Source organism: Schistocerca serialis, chromosome 10 (assembly GCF_023864345.2).
Source record: "Schistocerca serialis cubense isolate TAMUIC-IGC-003099 chromosome 10, iqSchSeri2.2, whole genome shotgun sequence".
NCBI lineage: Eukaryota > Metazoa > Arthropoda > Insecta > Orthoptera > Acrididae > Schistocerca > Schistocerca serialis.
The window spans coordinates 163908754-163927657 of NC_064647.1; the positions used below are offsets into that span (position 1 = coordinate 163908754).

The window sequence follows — 18904 nt, forward strand, 5'->3', positions numbered from 1 at the left end:
ACCATTACTTCGGAGACCATGGCTGTGGCTACCCTTGACGCTGCATCACAAACAGGAGCGCCTGCGATGGTGTACTCAATGACGAACCTGGGTGCACAAATGGCTGAACGTCATTTTTTCGGATGAATCCAGGTTCTGTTTACAGTATCATGATGGTCGCATCCGCGTTTGGCGACATCGCGGTGAACGCACATTGGAAGCGTGTATTCCTTATCGCCATACTGGCGTATCAGCCGGCGTGATGGTATGGGGTGCCTTTGGCTACACGTCTCGCTCACCTCTTGTTCGCACTGACGACACTATGAACAGTGGACGTTACATTTCAGATGTGTTACGACCCGTGACTCTACCCTTAATTCGATCCCTGCAAAACGATACATTTCAGCAGGATAATGCACGACCGCATGTTGCAGCTCCTGTACGCGCCTTTCTGGATAATGTTCAACTGCTGCCCTGGCCAGCACATTCTCCAGATCTCTCACCAATTGAAAACGTCCGGTCAATGGTGGCTAGCAACTGGCTCGTCACAATACGCCAGTCACTACTCTTGATGAACTGTGGTATCGTGTTGAAGCTGCATGGGCAGATGTACCTGTACACGCCATCCAAGCTATGTTTGACTCAATGCCCAGGCGTATCAAGGCCGTTATTAAGGCCAGAGGTGGTTGTTCTGGTTACTGATTTCTCAGGATCTTTGAACCCAAATGGCGTGAAAATATAATCACATGTCAGTTCTAGTATAACATATTTGTCCAACGAATACCCGTTTATCATCTGCGTTTCTTCTTGGTGTAGCCATTTTAATGACCAGTAGTGTAGTAAGGATCTGGAATTTGGAGCTAGAAAGATCACAAAATTGAATCAATAATTCCACGAAGGACGACAAATGGTATTAAGGTAAACTGCCTGGCTTTTGGAGCCGATTTTGGAACACAAGAGACGCAGTTATTCAAATAAATCTTCTGGAAGAAATAGTGAAAAATCTGGTCTCAAAATTTTAGCTGAAAAAAAACCAAGTTCATGACAAATATAAAAAAATTGTACCAAATTTCTTAGAAAAACAGGTAGGTAAAATTGAGCGAGTTAGTAAATTTAAATATCTTGGAGAAGCTATACAACAGAAGGGACTAGAAAATTTTGAAATATATGTAAGAGGTAACGATAAGGAGGGAGCATATGATCTGACAAAGAATACTTACAACAAGAAGTACATATCTAGAAAAACAAAACTAAAATACTATACCACAATAATATTACCAGAATATTATATGGATCTGAATGCCTAACAATGAACTATAAGCTGGATAGGATAGAGGTCCCTGGAAGATGCATTGTTGAAAAAAAATGATGGACGCAATACAAACTACAGATACCTGGAAAATGATAAGTAGTGAGGAGATCGACAAAAATACAAAGGAAATATCAGAAGCAATGGTTACCGGATGATTAATCTTTTTTGGACACCTATACCGAATAAATGAGAACAGGCTCGCGAAATAAATGTTTCTGTATTTCTGGAAGAAGAAATCACAACAGCATGAATTATAGAAATAAGGAAAGGAGTAAAAAAAAATTAGAATAAAAAATCGGAAATAGCAGAACGAAATCTTTTTAACAATAAAATACTACATTCAGAAGACTTTCAGTGGAGATAAAATAAGAAATTCGGAACAACACGGAAAGAAGAAAGGAGAAGGCAACATAGCGAGAAGGTGAAGGACTACTGCAATAACAGAATACAAGGAAAGGAGAGGGTCTGAATTTATTACGTGTCCACAGCTGGTTAACAAGAAGATAAAAAACTATAAAAATAATAAGCAATATCTGCAAGGCTACAAAGGCGGGGAGCGCTTGGTTAAGTCGTTCTCACCGCCCGAGCTCAGCTAATCTGAGTCGACTGAACGATAATCGATGCGAATTCACGGCTGGCTTACCTCAGTCAGAATTGCTTCTGGGTCTGTCTGGTTGCGGATCGTGCAATCCGTCAGGTTTAGCAGCGAGGTCTGGTCGTGGATGAGGGATACGGCACACGAGTGGATTTTGAGTCCTTCACACTCCCTTTCACCGTGCTGGCATGTGAAAATGTAAGGATTCGTGCTATTAACCTGTGAAAGTAAAAGCAATTGACACAGACATTCTGTAATAAACACAAGCAAGTAAAAACTGCATAAGTTAGTAACAAAGTTAAGAGAATCTTCCGTCAGTTCTTGGTGCTTTTCATTAATTAGTAACAAGTCATCGAATCTGTAGCTGAGTTTCTGTACACAGCTAAAAAATCAAAAAAGAAAAAAATTCACACACCTGGAAAGACGACGTCGATTTCCATCCATGACGGCATCTGAGACCTGGGATACACTCATGCTCATAAATTGAACATAATGCTGATACATGATTAAACAACGCTCCGGTGGGCGCTTTGCGGGTTTAAATCACCTCCGGATAAGACCATGCGGTGCATTTGACCTGCGGTCGTCGCACGATGGCGCTGGCAGAAGTCCACATACGCAGAGGTGTCTTGGTGCATGTCAGAGTACGGTGCAGCGAATAAGTGTGCAGACGTTTTCAGACGTGCTAATGGTGACTGTGTGCTGAAAATGGCTCAAAGAGCACATATTGATGACGTTAGGAGGGGTCAAACACAGCAGGTCGTAGCACAGACCGTCCGTGTGCCACAAAGTGTGATGTCAAGATTATGGCAACGATTCCAGCAGGCAGGAAACGTGTCCAGGCGCTACAGTACGGGACGTCCACAGTGTACAAGAAGACCAATATCTCACCATCAGTGCACGCAGACGGCCACGGAGAACTGCAGGTAGCCTTGCTCGGAAACTTACCGCAGCCACTGGAACAGTTGTCTCCAGACACACAGTCTACAGAAGACTGAACAGACATAATTTATTCACCCAGAGACCTACAAGGTGCATTCCACTGACCCCCGGTGTCAAGAACACTGTACAAGGTCACTGGAACAGTGGTCCCAGGTTATGTTCACGTACGAGATCAGGTATAGTCTGAACAGTGATTCTCGCTGGCTTTTCATCTGGCGTGAACCAGGAACTAAATACCAACCCCTTAATGTCCTTGAAAGGGACCTTTATGGAGGTCGTGGTTTGATGCTGTGGGGTGGGATTATGATTGGTGCACGTGCACCCCTGCATGTCTTTGACAGAGAAGCTGTGACTGGTCAGGTGTATAGGGACGTCATTTTGCACCACTATGTCCGCCTTTTCAGGAGTGCAGTGGGTCCCACCTTCCTCCTGATGGATGATAACGCACGGCCCCACGGAGCTGCCATCGTGGAGGAATACCTTGAAACAGAAGATATTAGGCGAATGGAGTGGCCTGCCTGTTCTAAACCCCATCGAGTACGTCTGGGATGCTCTCGGTCGACGTATCGCTGCACGTCTTCAAACCCCTACGACACTTCAGGAGTCGCGACAGGCACTGGAGCAAGAATGGGCGGCTACACCCCAGCAGCTGCTCGACCACCCGCTCCAGAGTACGCCAATCCGTTGTGCGGCCTGTGTAGCGCGCATGGTGGTCATATCCCATATTGATGTCGGGGTACATGGGCGGGAAACAGTGGCGTTTTGTAGCACATATGTTTATGGACAGTTTTCTCAACTTATCATACCGTGGACTTACAGATCTGTGTCGTGTGTATTCCCTATGTGCCTATGCTATCAGCGCCAGTTTTGCGTAGTGCCGCGTTGTGTGGCACCACATTCTTCAGTTATCCTTAATTTAGGAGCATGAGTGTAGATGTACCGACACTGAATGTCATCCCACAGCAAGTGGCGTAGCTACGAGAGCGCCGTCTGTGTCTGCACTTTAATCGGGAATGCTCCCACACAGAAGGCTCAGTATGGTGCAAAAGTGTGAAGCAGGCAGGCAACCATGCCACGGACAGGCACTCGTGCCACCTACAGCCAAATGAGCGTGAGTGACAGGGATCAGATTGTGGCGGGATGGTTCTTTTGGAGAATTACCACACACGTTGGACGTGCTGCGTCAGTTGTGTAACGATGCTGAGATCAGCAGTCACGTGAACGTTCTCATAAACCGTAGGTGACGTTCTGGACGTTGACGCAGCACAGACGCCTACCAGGATCGTGGTATTGCAAGGGCAGCAGAGGCGAATGGTACAGCTACCAAGTGGCTCATGAGAAAGCTTGTGAGCCCAGACGTGTCAACAAGAACTATTGCGAACTGTTTATTAGCAGTGGGGACAGGTACACGATTCGCGTGGTGTCGTCAGAAGATCGTTCGGGAGAGGAAATTGTGCGCCGTGGTCTTGAGCAATGAAGGTTCCATGGTACTGGAAGAAGGCCCAGTCATAGCAATCTATAAGAAAGGGTAGAAAATCGAATGCACATAATTACTGGCCATTTCACTGACATCGATTTGCTGTGTTCAGACATAGTGACCTTTATAGACTCTTAGAAGCTGATCTGCAGAAACCAGCACGGTTTTAGGAAAAAGCGGTCTTGCGAGACACAGCTGGACCTCTTTGTGCATGATATACAACAGGCTCTAGATACCAACTCCTAGGTTGATGCCATATTTCTCGATTTTCGAAAGGCGTTCTACTCAGTTCCGCACTGTCGCTTCCTCCAAAAAGTGCGCGCTTACGGTCTATCCGATCAGATATGAGATTGGATAGAACGTTTTCTAACAGACAGGGAGCAGTATATCGTCCTGATCGGGGAGACTTCAACAGAAACAATAGTAACTTCAGGTGTGCCCCAGGGCAGCGTAATAGGTTCGCTGCTTTTCGCGGTTTACATAAACGATCTGGTTGATGGAATTGACTGTTTGCCGATGATGCTGTAGTCTACAGGAAAGTAGTATCAAACGAAAGTTGTGAACTTATCAATGAGGATTTGCAGAAAATAAATGCGTGGTGTAATGACTGGCAGTTATCTCTCAATATTAGTACGTGTAACCTACTGCGTATAACAAGGCGAAAATCCCCATTAATGTACGGGTACAAAATAAATGCCCAGTCTTTGGAAGCGGTAACATCCGTCAAGTATCTGGGTGTGACTATTCGAAATGATCTCAAATGGAATGATCAGATTACACAAGTAACGGGTAAGGCGAACTCTAGTTTGCGGTTTATTGGTAGAATCCTGAAACGATGCAGTCCTTCAACAAGGACAATACGTTAGTTCGTCCAGTCTTAGAGTATTATTTGTCTGTATGGGACCCTTACCAGTGGGATCTGATTCAAGAGATTGAGAAGGTTCAAAGAAGAGCGGCAAGATTCGTTACTGGTACATTTATCTATCGCGAGAACGTTACAGATCTCATAGAAACTTTGAAGTAGGACACACTTGCAGATAGAAGGCGCGCTAAACGGAAGGGGCTGCCCACTAAATTCCGAAATCCGATCTTCACCGAGTATGTAGAGCATATATTATTACCACCAACTTTCAAATCGCACAATGATCACCATTCAAAGATAAGGAAAACTAGAGCTCGTACTGAGGCGTTCAGACAGTCGTTTTTCCCTCACGCGATCCGCGAGTGGAACAGAGGGGGCGGAATATGACTTTGGCGCGAATTGTGCCCTCTGCCACACACCGCTTGGTGGCTAGCAGAGTATATACGTAGATGTTGAGGTTCTACCTGCACGCAAGTGATGGTCGCTTGCGCGTACGACGTAGACCTGGTCAGTGCTGTCTCTTAGAGTGCATTCGTCCAAGATATACTGACCCAAACCCAGGCCTTATGGTGTGGCGTGCACTAAGCTACAACTGTCGCTCACATGTGCTGTTTTTGGAGGGGACGTTAATCAGCGCTCGGTACTTGCAGTATGTTGTTATACCCATTCTTCTGCCTTCTTTGAAAAAGAAAGGTAACGTATTGCTCCAACAAGATATGCCCGCCCACACGCTACCCGTGTTGTGCAAGACGCGCCGCAGCTTCCCTGGCCACTACGATCTGCGGACTTGTCTCCAAACGAGCACGTGTGGGCTACGATGGGACGAGGAGTGACTGGTGCGGTTCATCAACCAACAACTATTACAGAACTACGTGAACACGCCGAGCAGTCGTGGAATAACGTTTCCCTTTGTACGATCGACTGGATGCCAGATTCAGCGCCTGCATTGCCGCCTGTGTAGACTGCACCACGTACTAATATGGGTGTTCCAGCATGGCTCGATACCTCACACCTCAGAATCGCCTGTGCTATTGATGTGTAAATGTAATCATTTCGTGTACTCCATATACAGTGTTGCAACAATAAATCTTGAGTGAATTGGAAATCCCTGAAAGGGTGTACTAATTTTTTTCCCGCTAGTGTACTTATCCGTCTGTGCGGGAAGATGCGACTTTTCAGGGTCTCATATCTTGGCTCCTATTCATAACAGAGGTAAGCGGTCATATGTTTTGGAGAACCCTTTGCCTAACGACTGTTTGTATATACATCGGAAGAACGGGCATACTGGAGGTGTCCTGCATTACAGGGACAAAATTTAAACATTACATACGTCCTCCGGTCCAGCCAAATTGGGCAGATCAGTTGATTCTCCTGCGTTAGGAGCGGTCTAACACCGACCTTAGGCTCTATTTGTTCATCAGCGGTCCGTGAGAAAACTACTACAAAAACCATGATTTTTGAGTACGAAAAGTACCAATTGTGGTAATGGCAACTTTTATGATTTATATTCATAGCAGATCGTCGAAATTTGTACCATAAATCCTTAAGACAATTTTCTGAGGACCTTGAAACTTTTTTCGAAGTCATGGTCCGTTATCGAGGTCTATGTTACAGACCTAACACACATAAAAAATGCGCCTGATATTCGGTCTTAGGCGTAAATGTAATTTTAACTGACGTAGTGAACACATGGCAGGGACTGTAGGCTCATCGAAATAGTTCGGACGTCACCAAACTAAGTTTTTAGTCGGCATCTTCTCACGAATAAAACCTTGCGACTTGCTGTCTCTAAGGTGGACACTTCATGCCTTCACAAATATGCCGAGCGTAGTGCTGGAAAAAATGTGCTGAAAAAGGTCTTAACATACCAAACTAAACTTAAAATCAAGGTCAGAGATTTTATAAAATTAGCATGACTGAAAATTCAATGAAATATTTCTAATAACATTTTTACAAATCATTAACTGCGAATTTTCGATGAAATGCGATCGGCGAGCAAAGTATTCGGAAGAAATACAAAGCAAACTATTTTGTCTTACTCTCTTACGATGCGAACTTATTTGTTATTTGAATGTATCAAAGTATACAGTATTTCCAAGCACATAAACAAACAGTCAAAACTTTGGTGACGTACATAATTCGTTTTACATAAGCAGCACACACTACTATAGCAAGGAAAAGAAGGGGAGTAGCAGAAAAATACTCCTATCAGAGCACAAATATGGCGGATATGTTCCTCTCGGAAAGACTGACAGGGAAGTCAGTACCCATTCCGTCTTCCTCCCATAACTTTTTGTGCTGGAATACAGCAGCAAAGAGACGGTGGCGGCGGCAGAGCAAGGAGGCAGTGGCAGTGTGAGAGGAAGGGAAAGGAGGTGGTGGTGGTGGTGGAGGAGAAAAAGACGTCAGTGAAAGAGAACGAGAAATAGATGGAGATAGGTGCACTGGGACCGAAAGAGACAACAGACAGTGGAACTTAAAAATACAGATGGGTCGATCATCCATAGTCTTGGGGGTCTGGACGCTCCCAGACCGGCAAATTGGGGAGTAAAATAGGGGAGGGCGCATTTTGGACCGAAAATTTAAAGATGCGTGTGCAGGAGCTGGATTACTCAGAATTATTAAGCTACCAACTTATGGTGGAGACAATAGTAGTGGGAAAGAAAGTCAGAAGGAGACATTGTAATAGGGAGAGAGAGAAAGAGAGATAGGAGTGATAGTGGGATATACTGTAAATCAATGGGAGGTAAAGGAAACAGTGGGAAAGGGACATATGTGGATAGTGGCAGTTAGAGGGAGATGCTTTGTACGAACGCTTAACTACAAAGAGAGACTGGGTTAAATGATTTACAATGATCTTGTTAAAAGAGTGAGAATGCATTCATCTGTCAAAAATTTTGGGCAGGAAGATGGGATGAGGATTGAGACAGCTGATTTCCCACTTTCTTTAAAAGAGGAAGAGCGTTTGTCCACTCATGTGGTAATGAATTACATGCAGTAAACGAAGTCGGCGTGTGAAACGCAGACATACCTCAGATGTATAAACCGCGTGGAAAGGCCTCAGCTTCTCTCCACTCGGGACACTTAACAAAGAAAGAGAGCTTAAGAAAATAAACACCTTGTTCCCAGTCGCGGATTCTTACTGCATACATACTCACGATCTCAGTTATGTAGTTACAGGCCTACGGCTTAATTAATTAAAAAGTTAATAAGATTAATTGGTAAATGTATGGTCGGAAAACAGTTTTCGCTTCTCGTAATTATTATAGCATAGCACTCCATCTTCAGGTCACAAGTGGCCCATCGGGACCATCTGACCGCCGTGTCATCCTCAGGTGAGGATCCAGATAGGAGGGGCGTGTGGTCAGCACACCGCTCTCCCGGCCGTTATGATTGTTTTCTCCGACCGGAGCTGCTACTATTCGGTCGAGTAGTGCCTCAATTGGCATCACGAGGCTGAGTGCATCCTAAAAATGGCAACAGCGTATGACGGCTGGGATGGTCACCCATCCAAGTTCTGGCCACACCCGGCAGTGCTTAACTTCGGCGATCTCACGTGAACCGGTGTATCCACTGCGGCAAGGCCGTTACGTAACTGTTATAAGTTTCCTATATGTCATTTGGTTAACACCAGACACCAGGTCACAAGCAAGTGATTTGATGTCTGAGCGGATATCAATATGCACGGATATCTTTGGTGAAGTTGACTTTAAAGACAGAAGAAACCTCCACCCATCGTGAAGTTTTATCTACCACTGTCCACGACGATACATTGGCGGAAAAAAATTAGAACTCAAGAAATAGAGTATTTGCAAGCAATTAAAGGTCTTTAGACGGCTAGTCAGGCAGCAGTTAGAGTTGACGGTAAATTGAGTTCATGGTTCAGAGCAGTTTCAGGGGTAAGACAAGGCTGCAACCTATCTCCACTGTTGTTCATATTATTTATGGATCATATGTTGAAAACAATAGACTGGCTGGGTGAGATTAAGGTATGTGAACACAAAATAAGCAGTCTTGCATATGTGGATGACTTAGTTGTGATGGCAGATTCGATTGAAAGTTTGCAGAGTAATGTTTCAGAGCTAGATCAGAAATGTAAGGACTATGGTATGAAGATTAGCATCTCCAAAACGAAAGTAATGTCAGTGGGAAAGAAATATAAACGGATTGAGTGCCAAATAGGAGGAACAAAGTTAGAACAGGTGGACGGTTTCAAGTACTTAGGATGCATGTTCTCACAGGATGGCAACATAGTGAAAGAACTGGAAGCGAGGTGTAGCAAAGCTAATGCAGTGAGCGCTCAGCTACGATCTACTCTCTTCTGCAAGAAGGAAGTCAGTACCAAGACTAAGTTACCTGTGCACCGTTCAATCTTTCGACCAACTTTGTTGCATGGGAGCGAAAGCTGGGTGGATTCAGGTTACCTTATCAACAAGGTTGAGGTGACGGATATGAAAGTAGCTAGGATGATTGCAGGTACTAGTAGATGGGAACAATGGCAGGAGGGTGTCCACAATGAGGAAATCAAAGAAAAACTGGGAATGAAATCTATAGATGTAGCAGGCAGGGGGAACAGGCTTAGATGGTGGGGTCATGTTACACGCATGGGAGAAGCAAGGTTACCCAAGAGACTCATGGGTTCAGCAGTAGAGGGTAGGAGGAGTCGGGGCAGACCAAGGAGAAAGTACCTGGATTCGGTTAAGAATGATTTTGAATTAATAGGTTTAACATCAGAAGAGGCACCAATGTTAGCACTGAATAGGGGGTCATGGAGGAATTTTATAAGGGGGGCTATGCTCCAGACTGAACGCTGAAAGGCATAATCAGTCTTAAATGATGATGATGATGATGATGATGAAAATAGAGTAATGAAATTTCGGGAACACATTTGTATAGGTAACAATTTAAGTGATTAACATTGCTAGATCACAGGTAATATAAGCGCAAGATAAGCCATTATAACTGTGAAAGCAGGTGCATGAACAACAGGTGTAACTGCAAGAATGTTCAACGCAAGCAAGCAAACATGCATGCATTGTGTTGTATAGGTGCGGTTGTCAGTTTGTAGTATGGAGTTCCACGCCAGTTTTACACTTGGTCGTTCCATATAGGAACACTTTATGCTATTTGTGGGTAACACTGGAGTTGCTGCCCCATCATGTCTCGTTTGTGCTGGACTGGAGACAGATCTGGTGTTCGATCAGGACAAGGCACATGTCGACATTTTGTACAGCATGTTCGCTTACAAGAGCGGTATGTGGGCGAGCGTTGTATTGTTGGAAAACGCTCTCTGGAATGCTGTTCATTAATGACAGCGTGACAGGTCGAATCACCAGGCTGAGTACAAATTTGCAGTCAGGGTGCGTGGGATGACCCCGAGAGTGCTCCTGCTGTCATTTGAAATCGAACCCCAGACCGTAACTCCAGGTGTGTGTAAAGTGTGCCTAGCTTGCAGACAGTCTGGTTGAAAGTCCTCCATTGGCCTCCTCCTAACGAACGAATGGCCATCGCTGGCACCGAAAGAGAGAACCAGTTTTCATCGAAAAACACAACAGACCTCCACCCTGCCCTCGAATGAGTACTCACTTGGCACCACTGAAGTCGCAAATGGTGGTGGTTCGGGGTCATTGGAAAGCACGCTACAGGCCGTGCGGGTAGGAGATGTCCTTCAAGTAACCGATCTGTAACGGTTTGTTGTCTCACTGTTGTGCCAACCAGCAGTTGCTGCTGCAGATGCAGTACGATGCGCCATAGCCATACTCCAAACACGATGGTCTTCCCTCTCGGTAGTGCCAAGTGGCTGTCCAGAGCATGGTCGTACATACTCGTGACCAGCGCTGCCAGTAATTATGTACAGTGGCTGAAGTATCGCAGAAAGAACGTCCAGCTTCTCGAATCGTCAGAGACTAGGGTATGGTCAGGAGTCCTCCATGGAAGAGTAGGTGGACCACTCTTATTCTCCACACACAAAAATGTCCCGACGAACAGGGTGAGCAGCAATTAACAGCTGTTTGCTGATGTACAGGAAGATGGCGAGTACGGGTGGCGGGTGCGAATAACCTCTAACTTCGTATTAACATTCCTCTCGAGGCACAGCAGCACCGACCGACCGCCGTGTCATCCTCTGCCGTTAGGCGTTACTGGAAGCGGATGTGGAGCGGCGTTTGGTCAGCACACCGCTTTCCCGACCGTTGTGAGCTTTCGTGACGAGAGCCGCTACTTCTCAGTCAAGCAGCTCTTAAACTGGCTGTTGCGTACATAGTTCTGTGTAGTCAGCGCGTATACAACTTTCCCACTAGAGCGCGCTCCGCTAAGCACAACAGCGCAGGCGCAGCGCTCGTCCGGCTCCGCACTACGAGATGGCGCTGCCTTAGAGATGGACCTAATTCTGCTTCCGCCGATCCGTGTATTAATATGTAACGCAGCCAATGAGATTACTGTTAAGATAGAACCTTTTCTCCTCACGGATCACACTTGCGCAGCGATACATGAACGCACGAGATATTATAACGAGTGTACAGACCTCCGATTAGTCAATCTGTACCAGTCTGCATTTGTCTGCACCAGTCTGTACCAGTCTATAGTCAAGTTTCAGTCTGTGCCTAATAAGGTTACCCATATTCCTGTACATAGCTATGAAGATAAATGAATAGACACTTTTGTCAAGTATCAAAGATATGTGAGAATAAGATTAACGTACCAAGACCAAAGGAACTTCAGATTGTCAATTGTAAACAGCATCCAGAATCAAGTTACGTAATGTCTATGCTTTTTATTATTTTAATAAATGTGTGTGAAAATTAATCAAGTTCTGTTTAAAGTTGGTCACCGTCAATCTGCTACTCTAAGCGTGCAAGTGGCATTTCTATCGTCTGACCTAACGGCAGAAGATAAACACGCCACGATAAGACCATGAGACATATTGCTGACACTCGCCTACTTCGTTAGAGCGACAAGTCAAATAATCTGATGGTGTGTGTACCGAAGGTCTTACAGTACGCACACCACACTGGCCTCACAGGCTGATTGCACACTGTTTGCCAACAGTGTTCGGCAGACCCCCACCAAAGTGGTAGCCAAGTCTGACAGCGCTAAGCTTCGGTGATCCAGTGGGATCCGATGTTACCACTGTGGCAACGCCATTCGACGCTAAGTGGTTAGACACAGGGAGTGCTTCTTCGTACAGCCGGGCAGCTGGATTTGGCATTTGCCGGGCTGTAGTGAGATGTGTCTGGGCTAGTGGTGGTCCGACCATAGAGCCTCCTGGAGCGTCGCTGTGCTGTGGAAAATGGTTTGGATCCACTTTTGCCTTGGACAGTAATTTATTTATTGACTAGTCAGGTGTTTTGGTATTGGGAAGATGGCTGATTATGTGGGTAATACCCATTTTCATGCTTTGCAATTCCTTATGCTTTTACTTGTGGCGCTGTTCGCTGTGTATTTTAGGAAGTGCCTTTTAAGCTGTGATATGAAGATATATGTTACCTTCATTTTTTTAAAAAAGGAAAACGAAATACAAAACGTTCCAGCTGATTTCCTAGCAAGTGTTATTTAAGATGCCTGTTTCTGGCGTAAGCTTGGTCTTGATAAGGAATGAGCTCTTTCTATGATGCTAAGACTGAAATGTGTCGAATTTTTTCATTTTGTTAATACTATAAGGCATATAGGCAGTCGTCTATCTAGCGCTCTGTCTGCGGGTGGAACAGCAAAGGAAACGAGTACTAGTGGTACAAGATACCTTCCGCCATTCACCGTAGGGTGGTTGGCAGGCTATGTATGTAGATGTAAATGTAGATGTAGATGTATAGAGTAGAATGTGCTGTCCTCTGCAGCAGGTGTGTGTGTGTGTGTGTGTGTGTGTGTGTGTGTGTGTGTGTGTGTGTGTGTGTAATGTAACACTGATGAGTGCTGTGAAATAAAGCTTTACATGTAGTTTACTGTGTTTAAATCGTCTTAAACAGTAGAAAGTAGAGAGAAAATGTTACTTACCACAGTTTTGCCAAATGGCACCAGTGCAACGTTGATACGATCTGGAGCCTGTCTGTAAGCCGGAAGCAGCTGGTTTATGAAGAATCCTTTGCACGGTAGGCTCAGCGTTTCATAGTAGACGCCAACTGTGGCTGTGTTATCAGCAAATATCTGTAACATAATATCTTCCGTAACGACTGGCAGTAAACATACATGATGGAAAAGAGCCACCGTTGTACAACAACCGAGTTTGAAAACTGCTGCGGAAGCAAAGGGAACTTCATAGCAAACATAAACATAGCCAAAGCATTGCAGAAAAACAAAAATTACGCGAAGCGAAATGTAGTGTGAGGAGGGCTATGCGAGAGCCGTTCAATGAATTCGAAAGTAAAGAAGCTCTATGTACTGGCTTGGCAGAAAATCCTAAGAAATTCTGGTCTTATGTCAAAGCGGTAGGTGGGTCAAAACAAAATGTCCAGACACTCTGTGACCAAAATGGTACTAAAACAGAGGATGACAGACTAAAGGCCGAAATATTAAAGGTCTTTTTCCAAAGCTGTTTCACAGAGGAAGACTGCACTGTAGATCCTTCTCTAGACTGTCGCACAGATGACAAAATGGTAGATATCGAAATAGACGACAGTGGGATAGAGAAACAATTAAAATCGCTCAAAAGAGGAAAGGCCGCTGGACCTGATGGGATACCAGTTCTATTTTACACAGAGTACGCGAAGGAACTTGCCCCCCTTCTTGCAGCGGTGTACCGTAGGTCTCTAGAAGAGCGTAGCGTTCCAAAGGATTGGAAAAGGGCACAGGTCATCCCCGTTTTCAAGAAGGGACGTCGAACAGATGTGCAGAACTATAGACCTATATCTCTAACGTCGATCAGTTGTAGAATTTTGGAACACGTATTATGTTAGAGTATAATGACTTTCCTGGACACTAGAAATCTACTCTGTAGGAATCAGCATGGGTTTCGAAAAAGACGGTCGTGTGAAACCCAGCTCGCGCTATTCGTCGATGAGACTCAGAGGGCCATAGACAGGGGTTCACAGGTAGATGCCGTGTTTGTTGACTTCCGCAAGGCGTTCGATACAGTTCCCCACTGTCGTTTAATGAACAAAGTAAGAGCATATGGACTATCAGACCAATTCTGTGACTGGATTGAGGAGTTCCTAGATAACAGAACGCAGCATGTCATTCTCAATGGAGAGAAGTCTTCCGAAGTAAGAGTGATTTCAGGTGTGCCACAGGGGAGTGTCATGGGACCGTTGCTGTTCACAATATACATAAATGACCTGGGTGATGACATCAGAAGTTCATTGAGGCTTTTTGCAAATGATGCTGTGATGTATCGAGAGGTTGTAACAATGGAAAATTGTACTGAAATGCAGGAGGATCTGCAGCGAATTGACGCATGGTGCAGGGAATGGCAATTGAATCTCAATGTAGACAAGTGTAATGTGCTGCGAATACATAGAAAGATAGATCCCTTATCATTTAGCTACAAAATAGCAGGTCAGCAACTGGAAGCAGTTAATTCCATAAATTATCTGGGAGTACGCATTAGGAGTGATTTAAAATGGAATGATCATATAAAGTTGATCGTCAGAAAAAGCACATGCCAGACTGAGAGTCATTGGAAGAATCCTAAGGAAATGCAATCCGAAAACAAAGGAAGTAGGTTACGGTACGCTTGTTCGCCCACTGCTTGAATACTGCTCAATGGTGTGGGATCCGTACCAGATAGGGTTGATAGAAGACATAGAGAAGATCCAACGGAGAGCGGCGCGCTTCGTTACAGGATCATTTAGTAATCGCGAAAGCGTTACGGAGATGATAGATAAACTCCAGTGGAAGACTCTGCAGGAGAGACGCTCAGTAGCTCTGTACGGGCTTTTGTTGAAGTTTCGAGAACATACCTTCACCGAAGAGTCCAGCAGTATATTGCTCCCTCCTACGTAAATCTCGTGAAGAGACCATGAGGATAAAATCAGAGAGATCAGAGCCCACACAGAAGCATACAGACAATCCTTCTTTCCACGAACAATACGAGACTGGAATAGAAGGGAGAACCGATAGAGGTACTCAGGGTACCCTCCGCCACACACCGTGAGGTGGCTTACGGAGTATGGATGTAGATGTAGATGTAGATGATGAAGGTGCCTTACACGATAAAACGCACTGAAGACGGACAAAGGCAAGGGTCTGGTTGTGAATTCCATGGCGTAGGTAAAAGCCGTGTACGGCAGTCGCTTAGTGAACAAAATAAGAATGTCGGCCAGATTTGTGATGGATTCAGCACTTATTAGCGGATACAACTTTGCACGGCGCTCTAAACGGAGCAAAATTATTAGATGTGGAAGTACCCTAAGGGAGCCCACCCGGCTAGCCATGCGGTCTATTGCGCTGCTTCCCGAGCGGGAGGGCATGCCGGTCCCCGGTACGAATCCGCCCGGCGGATTTGTGTCGAGGTCCGGCGTGCCAGCCAGCCTGTGGATTGTTTTTAAGGCGGTTTTCCATCTGCGGCGAATGCGGGCTGGTTCTCGTTATTCCGCCGCAGTTAAACTATGTCGGCGATTGTTGCGCAAACACTCTCTCCACGTATGCGCACACCATAGGTACACTACCAAGCAAACATTTGGGGCTACACTCGTCTGGTATGAAACGTTCCCGGGAATGGGGTGTCCAATGGGGGCCGAAGGCGGAACCACACAATAACCCTCGGTTTGGTGAAGGGCGGCAGTAGGGTGGGTGGACTGTTGTGGGGTTGTGGACCACTGCGGGTTATGGTGGGACGGAGCCTCTCCATTGTTTCTAGATCCCTGTTCAACAGACACAATACACACAAATGTTCAAATGTGTGTGAAATTTTATGGGACTTAACTGCTAAGGTCATCAGTCCCTAAGCTTACACACTACTTAACCTATATTCTCCTAAGGACAAACACACACATCCATGCCCGAGGGAGGACACGAACCTCCGCCGGGACCAGCCACACAGTCCATGACTGCAGCGCTTTAGACCGCTCGGCTAATCCCGCGTGGCACAGTACACACACAAGCACAACACACACACACACACACACACACACACACACACACACAAAGGGAGTGTTGATGAGAGGCTTATATTTTTCGTCATATTACATGCCGGGTGTGTCACCGAAGACACGGCACCCAATTTACAGGGCAGTGCACTTAAAAGCGGTCCTCCTCGCATTTGAATGTGAATGCAGCATTTCGACTTTGCAACAGAGCAAAGAGCTACAACAATGGACAGTGTTATGCAATAATCAACTGATACTATTCTTCTGTCAGCATTTCAGCTTTTTCATTAGCGACATTAGGTATGAGACGCGAATGCAGCATTTCGAATTCTGAAACAGAGCAAAGAGCTACAACAATGGACTGTTTTATGCAATAATCGACTGTTACTATTCTTCTCTCAGCATTTCAGCTTTTTCATTAGCGGCACTGGAAATTCCTCTTTGCGGTCTGCAAAATGACTTTCTCGATAGAATGAAGAACTATGGAAGCATGTGCGAAAACAAATTCGGTTAAGGAAACTCGCGAAATTTTCATGGTATGCTATCCGGATGAAGGACCACCAGCAAAGAAAGCAATACAGAGTCTGTGTAAAAACTGGTGCACCTACAGATCTGTGCAAAATGTAAAACGACAAAGAATTCCTTCAGTTTGCACACCAGAAGTTATTGCCGATATTCGCAGAAGAATTGTTCAGAGTTCAAAGAAGTCGACACGTAAATTGGCCCAACTTACGCATGTAACTAGGATCGTTTGCCAGCAGATGTTGAAAAGTCTTAATCTGAAGCCAGCTCCTGTGACGCTTGTGCAGCAGTTACGGGAGGACGAGTCAGAAAAGTGTAGATTACTGCACGTGGCTTTTGAACAACATCAACGGTGGTTTGTCAGACCCTTTCTATTACATCATCAGTGTCCGCTCCGATAGCCAAGTGGTCAGCGTGACGGATTGCTATCCTACGGGTCCGGGCCCGATTCCCGGCTGGGTCAGGGATTTTCTCCACTCAGGGACTGAGTGTTGTGCTGTCTTCATCATTTCATCCCCATCCTGCTCTCCCGTCGCCCAATGTGGCGTCGAATGTAGTAAGACCTGCGCCAAGGCGGCTGGACCTGCCCCAAAAGGGGCCTCCCGGCCAGTGACGCCAAACGCTCATTTCATTTCATTACATCAGTGACAAATCTTGGTTTCATCTTTCCAGTGATGTGAATTCACAGGACACGAGGTACTGACCAACAGAGAGCCGTAACATTGTGTGTCAGCAACCTCTCCAAAATGGTTCAAATGGCTCTGAGCAGGATTCGAACCTGCGAACGTAGCTGTTGTGTACATAGATCCGTGTAGTCAGCGGGTACACAACTTTCCCACTAGAGCGCGCCCCGCTAAGCACCACAGCGCAGGCGCAGCACTCGTCTGTCTCTGCACTACGAGATGGCGCTGCCATAGAGATGTACCGAATTCTGCTTCCACCGATCTGCGTATTAACATGTAGTGCAGCCAATGAGATTGCTGCTAACGTAGAACCTTTTCTCCTCGCGGATCACACTCGCACAGTGATATATGAACGTGCGAGGTATTATAACGAGTGTACAGACCACCGATTAGTGAGTCTGCATTTGTCTGTACCAGTCTGCATTAGTCTGTACCAGTCTGTACAAGTTCTACATTTGTCTGTACCAGTCTATAGTCAAGTTTCAATTTGCGCCTAATAAGATTACCATATTCCTGCACATAGCCATGAAGATAAATGTATAGACACTTTGTCAAGTATCAGAGATATATGTGAGAATAAGATTAACGTACCAAGACCAAAGGAACTTGAGATTGTCCATTGTAAACAGCATCCAGAATCAAGTTACGTAATATCTATACCTTTTTATTATTTTAATAAACGTGTGTGAAAATTAATCAAGTTCTGTTTAAAGTTGGTTACCGTCAATCTGCTACTCTAAGCTGCAAGTGGCATTTCAATCGTCTGACCTAACGGCGGAAGATAAACACACGACGATAAGACCACGAGACATATTGCTGACATTCGCCTACTTCGTTAGAGCAACAAGTCAAGTAATCTGCTGGTGTGTGTACCGAAGGTCTTACAGTACGCACACCACAGTAGCGGTCGCGCGGTCCCACACTGAAGCGCCTAGAACCGCTCGGCAACACAGGCCGGCGCAACCACCCCATTATGAAAAAATTACCGTTTGGCGCGCCGTAACATGAACGCGCATCATCTCATTCTTTGCTTGAGGTGTTCTCCGCTACTAACGATCATTTTATACGAGCACAGTAGCTGCGAGGAGTGGCCGCGTGGTTTGAGGCGCTTTGTCACGGATTGCACAGCACCTCCCGCCGGAGGTTCGAGTGCTCCCTGGGGCATGGGTGTGTGTGTTGCTCTCAGCGTAAGTTAGTTTAAGTAATGTGTAAGTGCAGGGACCGATGACCTCAGCAGCTTGGTCCCTTAGGAATTTAGACACATTTGAACATTTTGGCGAGCGTAGTGCAGTTTCTGATTCGTGATCGGACGAGAACAGTGGACGCTATACACTATGGAAAGCTATATTGTACATGTATCACAAAGAATCGAAGTTTTAAGGAAGTAGTTTTTCATTTCATAGTTTTTCACCGTAGTTTAGCGTAGAGAAACCTGCAAGGAGAACGTATGTCATGCGCTGGAAATACGTTTCTTACAAGGAGATAGTAATAGCGTTGCATTCCATACGAGTAAT

The 18904-nt window shown here is 45.4% G+C and overlaps 1 protein-coding gene across 2 annotated transcripts in view; it reads right to left on the minus strand.

Annotated features, from left to right (window-relative positions):
- LOC126425077 (gamma-interferon-inducible lysosomal thiol reductase-like) overlaps nt 1–18904 on the minus strand; it is a 362141-nt gene that overhangs the window by 20476 nt on the left and 322761 nt on the right. For both annotated transcript variants that reach the window (XM_050087990.1, XM_050087988.1), the window contains exons 2-3: nt 13157–13306; nt 1935–2105 (exon numbers count right to left, since the gene is read on the minus strand). In XM_050087990.1, the coding sequence (XP_049943947.1) occupies nt 1935–2105; nt 13157–13306 (321 nt within the window). The remainder of the gene's footprint in view (nt 1–1934; nt 2106–13156; nt 13307–18904) is intronic.